At 39.5% G+C, this 11,118-nt stretch overlaps 1 protein-coding gene across 1 annotated transcript; it reads right to left on the minus strand.

The window, feature by feature from the left end:
• Positions 1-812: 812 nt before the first annotated feature.
• LOC121287043 (zinc finger protein 229-like) lies at positions 813-4,969 on the minus strand. The gene is made up of 2 exons (XM_041204488.1): positions 4,835-4,969; positions 813-2,328 (listed from the first exon to the last, which is right to left on the minus strand). Exon 2 carries the CDS (start codon positions 2,316-2,318, stop codon positions 930-932), a length of 1,389 nt encoding a protein of 462 aa, XP_041060422.1. The 5' UTR covers positions 2,319-2,328; positions 4,835-4,969; the 3' UTR covers positions 813-929.
• Positions 4,970-11,118: the final 6,149 nt, after the last annotated feature.

Consider the following 11,118-nt stretch of genomic DNA (forward strand, 5'->3'; position numbering starts at 1 on the left):
AGTCATTCTCTGGCACTCTTTATATTCTGACAATTCATCTGACCTTTCCTTACGATGCAGCTGTAAACATACTTGAAGAAGTTAAGAAAGGATTACTTTGTGTAGCCACAAAGTAGTTCTGTTTCAAAACAAAGGTCTGCTCAACATCCTGTTCTGAATGATACTCCATTTTTATTACTTAGATCAGTTGTTTGTCATTTAGCAATTAAGATGCTTAATCAACTTAATATTAATTTCTGTTGTTGTCTCTGCTCAAGATGAAATGAATAATGTTATTTTCCTAAATAAAAGGGCAAATTTACAATAGTCTGACATAATTATTCACTCAAATTTATCAGACAAAATTTTGCACATGACATCTCATTGCAGTGACTGCCACTAATCTTCTCCTGGCTGATCTAAACCAACCACAGTGTCAATTCACTCTGTGTTATTTGGGCTGTTCTTGTTTTGGTCGTGTGCCGAAGGGATCGCTGAACCAACATTTGAGGCGCTCAATCCCCAGCAAGGCTCCTTTCTGGTGAGTAAGGTTCTCATGCATAATATTCAAGAAATAGGAGTTGTCAGCAAACAGCAGCCAACAATGCTTGAGATTTTAAAAAGCCAAAACTGAAGTTTATATTTTGCACCAAAGATTGAAGTTTGAAAATAAATGATCATTTTAGTAAAACTGCTGATTTAAGGATCTGAAACAGTGGCTCTTATAGGGGCACTACAGCTCATCTTATTTTGAAGACAGAAAATACTCAACACACCATATGTTTAGAACAAAGCTGATTTATTGGACCTAGATCCAGAATATTAAAGCCCAGCCCAATTCTAAGGGTTATTCACATCAGCAGAAATAAACCCCGACTGCCAGAGTGAACATGGTTCAGTCCTGGATGTGATTCACAGGAAAATCCAGCAGCAAAATCCACTCAGTGTCATCAGACATGAGCTTGCTGGTGTCTCAGCAGGTCAGGTGAACAAGTGAATCCCTTTCCACAAACAGAACATTTAAATGGCCTCTCTCCAGAATGAACTCGCTGATGAATGAGCAGATGGTATGATCGAGTGAATCCCTTCCCACACACAGAGCAGGTAAATGGCCTCTCCCCAGTGTGACTGCGGCGATGAGTTTCTAGCTGGGATGGGTAATTGAACTCTTTCCCACACACAGAGCAGGTGAACGGCCTCTCCCCAGTGTGAATGTGTCGATGAGTTTCCAGCTTGGACAGGGTCTTAAAACCCTTTCCACACACAGAGCAGGTAAATGGCCCCTCCCCAGTGTGAACTCGTTGGTGCGTCAGCAGGTTGGAGCTACAAGTGAATCCTTTCCCACACACAGAGCAGGTGAAAGGCCTCTCTCCAGTGTGACTGCGTCGATGAATTTCCAGGTAGGATGCACAATTGAATCTCTTCCCACACACGGAGCAGCTGAACGGCCTCTCCCCAGTGTGAATGCGTTGGTGTTTCATCAAGTGCGATGAACAAATGAATCTCTTTTCACAAACAGAGCAGCTGAAAGGCCTTTCTCCGGTGTGACTACGCTGATGAATTTCTAGATGAGCTGGGCAATTAAATCCTTTCCCACACACCGAGCAGATGACCGGTTTCTCCATAGTGTGACTACGTTGATGAGTTTCTAGCCTGGGAAGGGTTTTGAATCCCTTTCCACACACTGAGCAGGTGAATGGCCTCTCTCCCATGTGAACTCGTTGATGTGCCAACAGGCTCGACAACTGAGTAAATCTTTTTGTGCATACAGAGCAGGAAAATGGCCTCTCCCCAGTGTGAACTCGCTGGTGTGTCAATAGGTGGGAAGACTGAGTGAATCCTTTCCCACAGACAGAGCAGGTGAAAGGCCTCTCTCCAGTGTGACTGCGTCGATGGATTTCAAGGTAAGCCGGCCGAATGAACCCTTTCCCACACACTGAGCAACTGAACGGCTTCTGTGTAGTATGAATTCCCTGGTGTGTCTGCAGGCTGGACAATTGACTGAATCGCTTGCCACACACAGAGCAGGTGAATGGTTTCTCCCCAGTGTGGCTACGTCGATGAGTTTCCAACTCAGAAGGATAGCTAAATCCCTTCCCACAGTCTCCACATTTATAGGGTTGCTCCCCAGTGTGGTTTCGCTTGTGTCTCTCCAGATTGAACGACCGGCTGAAGGTTCGCCCACATATAGAACACACGTATGGCTTCTCACCTTTCTGAATGGTGTGCATCTCTTCCATATTCAAAGGTTGATGAGCTTCAGGTCCTAGTGAAAGGTGCAACTCTGGAAGATCTTGATGTGATGTTTGGTTTGAGCTTCCCATCTGTAAATTCTCCATTACTGATACCCTGTGAAGTGAGTTTACCGAAGTAATTACTGCAAAGATCAGGTACTAATTTAGAACACAGTTCAAGTTTCTGTCTAACATTCCTCCTAAGCTCTAAAATCCAACCCACACAACTCTCCCTCCTCTCGGCATCAAAGTTTGGAATCAGCATTCTTCAATCCAACTACTAATACTTTGGCCCTTCTCTCTTGAAGGCAATGATTCTGGCTGGGGGCAGCTCCGGAAACACCACATCTGACCATTCTTCATGCATGAACTGACACTGTAACTCAAATCAGGATATTTAATTTGAGAGGACATGTGTACTTTCTAGCCTGAATTACCATCGCCATTGGATGTAAGAACTCTGGCTTATTTTTTCTGACTTTAGCCCAGCAACATTGAGGCTAATTGTTGTGGACCCAAATTTTGCCATACCATTGAGCTAATCTCTCCTGGTCTGAAGTGAAAGGTGTCTCAAAAGCAAGAAAGGATTAGAGAATATTTTAAAGAAACATGCAAACACTTTAAAGGCAGCTCTAACAATGCTGGTGTCAGTTGGTAGCACCTTGGCCTCTGATTCAGAAGGTTGTGGGTTCAAGATCCACTGGAGCCCAATAATCTAGACTGACAATCCATTGCAGTACTGAAAGAGTGCTGCATTGTCGGAGGTGCGGTGTCTTGGAAGACAAATTAAACCAAGGCCCTTACTGCTCTCTCAAGTGTATGTAAAAGTTCCCATCACATTACTCAGAGGAGCAGGAGTTATCCCAAGAGACCTGAACAATATTTAGCCCTCAATCAACATAACAAAAGCAGTTGATCTGGTCATTATCACATTGTTGTTTGTGAAAAATAGCTGCATACAAATTTCTGCCATGTTTCTCACATTACATCAGTAAACACAATTCATAAGTACTTAATTTACAGTAAAACATTTTGGGACATTCTGAGTTGTGAAAGGTGCTATGTAAATACAAGTCTTTCCTTTTGGTGTTTAGAAAGGGAAGGAATACACTTTTGGTCAGAGAATGCTACAAGAGCGGGTCAACTGCAAGTGTGCAGATCTTGAGTACCATTGTCTCCAGCTCCAGTGACTGCCCCAGCCTCCAATCCCCTCAGTGGCTTCTGCCAACTGACTGTCTCAGATTCCAGCCCCTCAATAGGTGCAGACTCCAGGCCCCTGGCCTATCTGTCTCCAGCCAACCCCAGACCTCCTACCAGGTCCCCACCACCCACTGCAGGTCTTCCCCCCCAGCCTAGGTCCCATTCCCCACACCACCACCCCCCAGCACCCCCACCACACCCACCGCCCCCCACCCCCCAAAACCAACCCACCCCAGGTCAATCTCTCCGTGTCTTTTCCCCCATCCCCTTGGGGGTCTCTCTCCCAACCCTCCACCAAGGTCTCTCCCTCCCCCACTCTGGACCCCAGGGTCAGACTCTCCCTCCCTCCCACCCAACCCCGGGGATCTCTCTCTCTCGCTTCCCCTTCTACCCTGCCCTGGGGTCTCTCTCCCCTCCCCCCACCCTCCAGGTTCTCTCTCTGTCCCCCCATCAGGGTCTCTCTCTCTCTCCCCCTCTGGGGTCTCTCCTTCCCCACCCCCCAGGATGTTTCTCTCTCCCTCTCCCCCCCCACCCCCCCCACCCCGGGGGCCCCTCCCCCCCCAACTCCCAACCCCGGGGCCTCTCTGCCCACCCCCCCACCAACCAAACCCAGAGCCTCTCTCGCCCCTCCCCCCCCTCCACGAAAGAGGTCACCCCTCCCACCCCATAGTGCCTCTCTTCGTCCCAGTGGGGTCTCCCTCAGCCCTCCCCCCGACGGGGTCTCTCTCCCCTTCCATCCCCCCACCAGGATCTCTCCCTAGTCACCCCCACCCTCCCACACGGATCTCTCCTCCCCACCAGTCTCTCTTGCCCATCCCCCCACCTATCCTGGGATCTCTCCCCCTACCATATCTGGGGTCTCTCCCCTCTCCCCCACCACTGCCGCCCGTGTGTGTGTCTCTCTCCCTTCCCACCCCACCCCACCAAGGTTCTCTCCTCCCGCCCCCCCAAGGTCTCTCCCTCACCTGGGGTCTCACACCCGCCACCCACCCCCCCACCCGCGGCGTTTCTATCCCCCTCCAGTCTCTCACTCTCACTCAACCGCCCCCACCCCCACCCCCAATTCCCCTCCTCGGGGTCTATCTCTCTCTGTCACACCCCCCACCCCACTACCGCAACCCCGGGTCTCTCTCCCAGCGCCCTCCCCACACCGCCCTGGGGTCTCTGCCCTCTCCACCCCGCCGACTCCCCCACAGCGGGTCTCTACCCCTCGCCCCCCTGGGGTCTACCCGCCGTCTACCTATCTCCCCCGTCAATACCCCCCCCCCCACTCCCCGGAATCAATCCCCCCCCACCCCCCCACTCCCCGGGATCTCTCCCCCTCACCTCATTCCCCGGGGTTTCTTCCCTCCCACGGGTCTCTTTCCCGCACCAGTTTTAACAGTTTTCTCCACAAACCGTGCTGAAAAGATTTCACTCACAATTATGCTGCTCGAGCTCACAAGTTCCAATTTTCATATTAAAGTTCAGAAAATCTATTATTTGATAATTTTCCGATATTTTATCGACTAAAAATCTTTCAACTGTGGGAAGAAGAGCGGTAACAAAGACAAAGCCCAGAGCTGGTTCGCAGCCGGAGGTCCCGCCTTTCCCCTAACTCCATTGGCTCTTCAGCGATTCCAACCCAACGCTCTGCCTCGGGCCTCAGCTCCCAATGGTCCACTTGGTTTGTCAATCACGATGAATCAATAAAGCTGAGAATGAGAGGCTCGAATGTCAGAACAGTGGGAATACTAGAATTCTGAAATAAAGATAGGGAATGCTGGAAATCTGAATATAAAATAGGGAATAAGAGAAATCTGAAATTAAGATAGGGAATATTAGAAATCTGAAATTAAGATAGGGAATGCTAGAAATCTAAAATAAAGATAGGGAATGCGGGAAATCTGAATTTAAAATAAGAAATATTGGGAATGTGAAATTAAAATAGGGATTGCTGGGAATCTCAAATATAGATAGGGAATACTAGAAATCTGAAATTAAAATAATGAATACTGGGAATCTAAAATTAACATAGGGAATGCTGGAAATCTGAAATTGAGATAGGGAATAGTAAAATCTGAAATTAATGTAGGCATTGCTGGAAAACTTAAATTGAGGTACAAAATTCTAAATATCGGAAATTAAGATAGGCAATAATGGGAAAGTGAAATGAAGATAGGGAATACTAGATGTCTGAAATTAAGAAAGGGAATACAAAAAATCTTAAATTAAGATGTGGAATGCAGGAAATGTGAAATTTAAATAGGGAATACTAGAAATCTGAAGTAAAGATAGCGAATACTGAGAATCCAATATGAAGATAGGGAATACTAGAAATCTGAAATTGAGATGGGGAATGCTGGAAATTTGAAATTAAAATAGGGAATACTAGAAAGCTGAAATTAATATAGGGATTGCTGGAAATCTTAAATTAAGATATTGAATGCTGGAAATCTGAAATTAAGATCGGCAATACTGGGAAAGTGAAATTAACATAGGGAATACTGGATATCTGAAATTAAGAAAGGGAATACTAGAAATCTGAAATTAAGATGTGGAATGCTGGAAATGTGAAATTTAAATAGGGAATACTAGAAATCTGAAATTCAGATGGAGAATACTGGGAAAATGAAATGAAGATAGGGAATACTAGATATCTGAAATTCAGAAAGGGAATACAAAAACCTGAAATTAAGATGTGGAATGCTGGAAATGTGAAATTTAAATAAGGAATACTAGAAATCTGAAATGAAGATAAGTGAATACTGGGAATCCAAAATAAAGATAGGGAATACTAGAAATCTGAAATTGAGATGGGGAATGCTGGAAATTTGAAATTAAAATAGGGAATACTAGAAAGCTGAAATTAATATAGGGATTGCTGGAAATCTTAAATTAAGGTACAAACTTCTAGAAATCTGAAATTAAGATCGGCAATACTGGGAAAGTGATATGAACATAGGGAATACTAGATATCTGAAATTAAGAAAGGAAATACAAAAAATCTGAAATTAAGATGTGGAATGCTGGAAATGTGAAATTTAAATAGGGAATATTAGAAATCTGAAATGGAGATAGCGAATACTGGGAATTCAAAATAAAGACAGAGAATACAAGAAATCTGAAATTCAGTTAGGGAATGCTGGAAACCTGAATTAAAAATAAGTAATACTGGGAATGTGAAATTAAGATAGGGATTGCTGGTAATCTCAAATATAGATAGGGAATACTAGAAATCTGAAATTAAGATAGCGAATACTGGGAATCTAAAATTAAGATAGGGAATGCTGGAAATCTGAAATTGAGATAGGGAATACTAGAAATCTGAAATTAATATAGCGAATACTGGGAATCTAAAATTCGATAGGGAATGCTGCGAAGTTGAAATTGCGATGGGGAATACTAGAAATCTGAAGTTAAGATAGCGAATACTGGGAATCTGAAATTAAGACAGAGAATACTAGAAATCTAAAATTAGGATAGTGAATAACGAGAATCTGAAATAAAGATAGGGAATGCTGGAAATCTGAAATTAAGACAGAGAACACTAGACATCTGAAATTAAGATGGGAAATGCTGGAAATCTGAAATTAAAATGGGGAATGCTAGAATTCTGAAATTAAGACAGGGAATACGAGAAATCAGAAATTAAGATGGGGAATGCTGGAAATCTGAAATTAAGATACAAAATTCTAGAAATCTGAAATTAAGATAGGGAATACTGGGAATGTGAAATGAAGATATGGAATATTAGATATTTGAAATTAAGAAAGGGAATACTAAAAATCTGAAATTAAGATGTGGAATGCTGGAAATTTGAAATTTAAATAGGGAATACTAGAAAGCTGAAATGAAGATAGTGAATACTAGGAATCTGAAATAAAGACAGAGAATACCAGAAATCTGAAATTGAGATAGGGAATGCTGGAAATCTGAAATTAAGATAGGGAATATTAGAAATCTGAAATTAAGATAGGGAATGCTGGAAATTTGAAATTAAAATAGGGAATTCTAGATATCTGAAATTGAGATGGGGAATGTGGGAAATCTAAAATTAAGATAGGAAATACTAGAAATCTGAAATTAAGTTAGGGAATACTGGAAATCTGAAATTAAGATGGGAAATGCTGGAGATCTGAAATTCAAATGGGGAATGCTAGAATTCTGAAATTAATACAAGGAACACGAGAAATTAGAAATTAAGATGGGGAATGTTGGAAATCTGAAATTATGATACAAAATTCTAGAAATCTGAAATTAAGATAGGGAATACTGGGAATGTGAAATGACGATAGGGAATATTAGATATCTGAAATTAAGAAAGGGAATACTAAAAATCGGAAATTAATACAGGAAATGTTGAAAATCTGAAATTAAAATATGGAATACTAGAAGACTGAAATTACAATATTGAATGCTGGAAATGTGAAATTTAAATAGGGAATACGAAAAACCTGAAATGAAGATAGCAAATACTGGGAATCCGAAATAAATTATGGGGAATTCTAGAAATCAGAAATTGAGATGGGGAATGCTGGATATCTGAAGTTAAGCTAGGGAATACTAGAAATCTGGAATTAAGACAGGGAATACTAGAAATCTGAAATAAATATAGGAAATGTTGAAAATCTGAAATTAAAATATGGAATACTAGAAGACTGAAATTACAATATTGAATGCTGGAAATCTGAAATTAAAATAGGGAACACTGGAAATCTGAAACTAAAATATTGAATGCTTGAAATCTGAAACTAAAATAGGGGATACTAGAAATCTGGAATAAAGATAGGGAATAGCAGAAATCTGAAATTAGGAAACGAAATGCTAGAAATCTGAATTTAAAATACGGAATACGAGAAATCTAAAATTAAGATAGGGAATATTAGAAATCTAAAATTAAGATAGGGAATGCTAGAAATCTAAAGTAAAGATAAGGAATGCTGGAAATCTGAATTTAAAATAAGGAATACTGGGAATCTGAAATTAAGATAGGGATTGCTGGGAATCTCAAATATAGATAGGGAATACTAGAAATCTGAAATTAAGATAGCAAATACTGGGAATCTGAAATAAAGAAATGGATTGCTGGAAGTATGAAATTAAGATAGGGAATGCTGGAAAACTGAATTTAAAATAGGGAATGCTGTAAATCTCATATTAAAAGAAGGAATACTAGAAATATGAAATTCAGATAGGGAATGCTGGAAATTTGAAATTAAAATAGGGAATACTAGATACCTGAAGTTAAGATAGGGATTGCTGGAAATCTGAAATTAAGGTACAAATTTCTAGAAATTTGAAATTAAGATGGGGAATACTGGGAAAGTGAAATGAAGATAGGGAATTCTAGATATCTGAAATTGAGATGGGGAATGCCGGAAATCTGAAATTAAGATAGGAAATACTAGAAATCTGAAATTAAGGTAAAGAATGCTGGAAATCTGAAATTAAGATGGGAAATGCTGGAAATCTGAAATTAAAATGGGGAATGCTAGAATTCTAAAATTAATACAGGGAATACGAGAAATCAGAAATTAAGATGGGGAATGCTGGAAATCTGAAATTCATATACAAAATTCTAGAAATCTGAAATTAAGATAGGGAATACTGGGAATGTGAAATGACAATAGGGAATGCTAGATGTCTGAAATTAAGAAAGGGAATACTAAAAATCTGAAATTAAGATGTGGAATGCTGGAAATGTGAGATTTAAATGGGGAATACGAAAAACCTGAAATCAAGATAGCGAATACTGGGAATCCAAAACAAAGATAGTTAATTCTAGAAATCTGAAATTGAGATGGGGAATGCTGGAAATTTGAAATTAAAATAGGGAATAATAGAAAGCTGAAATTAATATAGGGATTGCTGGAAATCTTAAATTAAGGTACAAACTTCTAGAAATCTGAAATTAAGATAGGCAATACTGGGAAAGTGAAATGAAGATAGGGAATACTAGATATCTGAAATTAAGAAAGGGAATACAAAAAATCTGAAATTAAGATGTGGAATGCTGGAAATCTGAAATGAAGATACAAAATTCTAGAAATCTGAAATTAAGATAGGGAATACTGGGAATGTGAAATGAACATAGGGAATACTAGATGTCTGAAATTAAGAAAGGGAATACTAAAAATCTCAAATAATGATGTGGAATGCAGGAAATGTGAAACTTAAATAGGGAATATTAGCAATCTGAAGTAAAGATAGCGAATTCTGGGAATCCAATATAAAGATAGGGAATACTAGAAATCTGAAATTCAGATGTGGAATGCTGGAAATTTGAAATTAAAATAGGGAATACTTAAAACCTGAAATTAAGATAGGCATTGCTGGAAATCTGAAACTAAGGTGCAAATTTCAAGAAATCTGAAATTAAGATGAGGAATACTGGCAAAGTGAAATGAAGAGAGGGAATTCTAGATATCTGAAATTGAGATGGGGAATGCCGGAAATCCGAAATTAAGATAGGAATACTAGAAATCTGAAATTAAGTTAGGGAATGCTGGAAATCTGAAATTAAGATGGGAAATGCTGGAGATCTGAAATTAAAATGGGGAATGCTAGAATTCTGAAATTAATACAGGGAATATGAGAAATCAGAAATTAAGATGGGGAATGCTGGAAATCTGAAATGAAGATACAAAATTCTAGAAATCTGAAATTAAGGTAGGGAATACTGGGAATGTGAAATGAAGATAGGGAATACTAGATATCTGAAATTAAGAAAAGGAATACTAACAATTTGAAATTAAGATGTGGAATGCTGGAAATGTGAAATTTAAATAGGGAATTCTTGAAAGCTGAAATGAAGATAGTGAATACTAGGAATCCGAAATAATGACAGAGAATACCAGAAATCTGAAATTGAGATAGAGAATGCCGGAAATCTGAAAGTAAGATAGGGAATGCTGGAAATTTGAAATTAAAATAGGGAATACTAGAAACATGAAATTAAGATAGGGATTGCAGGAAATCTGAAATTAAGGTACAAATTTCAAGAAATCTGAAATTAAGATGAGGAATACTGGCAAAGTGAAATGAAGAGAGGGAATTCTAGATATCTGAAATTGAGATGGGGAATGCCGGAAATCTGAAATTAAGATAGGAAATACCAGAAATCTGAAATTAAGTTAGGGAATGCTGGAAATCTGAAATTAAAATGGCGAATGCTAGAATTCTGAAATTAATACAGGGAATACGAGAAATCAGAAATTAAGATGGGGAATGCTAGAAATCTGGAATTAAGATACAAAATTCTAGAAATCTGAAATTAAGATAGAGAATACTGGGAATGTGAAATGACGATAGGGAATACTAGATATCTGAAATTAAGAAAGCGAATACTAAAAATCTGAAATTAAGATGGGGAATGCTGGAAATCTGAAATGAAGATACAAAATTCTAGAAATCTGAAATTAAGGTAGGGAATACTAGATATCTGAAATTAAGAAAAGGAATACTAACAATTTGAAATTAAGATGTGGAATGCTGGAAATGTGAAATTTAAATAGGGAATACTAGAAAGCTGAAATGAAGATAGTGAATACTAGGAATCCGAAATAATGACAGAGAATACCAGAAATCTGAAATTGAGATAGAGAACGCCGGAAATCTGAAAGTAAGATAGGGAATGCTGGAAATCTCATATTAAAAGAAAGAATAGTAGAAATATGAAATTCAGATAGGGAAAGCTGGAAATTTGAAATTAAAATAGTGAATA

This window comes from Carcharodon carcharias, chromosome 14, assembly GCF_017639515.1.
Source record: "Carcharodon carcharias isolate sCarCar2 chromosome 14, sCarCar2.pri, whole genome shotgun sequence".
In the NCBI taxonomy this organism is placed as follows: Eukaryota; Metazoa; Chordata; class Chondrichthyes; order Lamniformes; family Lamnidae; genus Carcharodon; species Carcharodon carcharias.

Bases quoted from the DNA above. Each gene is read 5' to 3' on its own strand.
- LOC121287043 (XM_041204488.1), bottom strand. From the start codon at position 2,318: ATGGAGAATTTACAGATGGGAAGCTCAAACCAAACATCACATCAAGAT.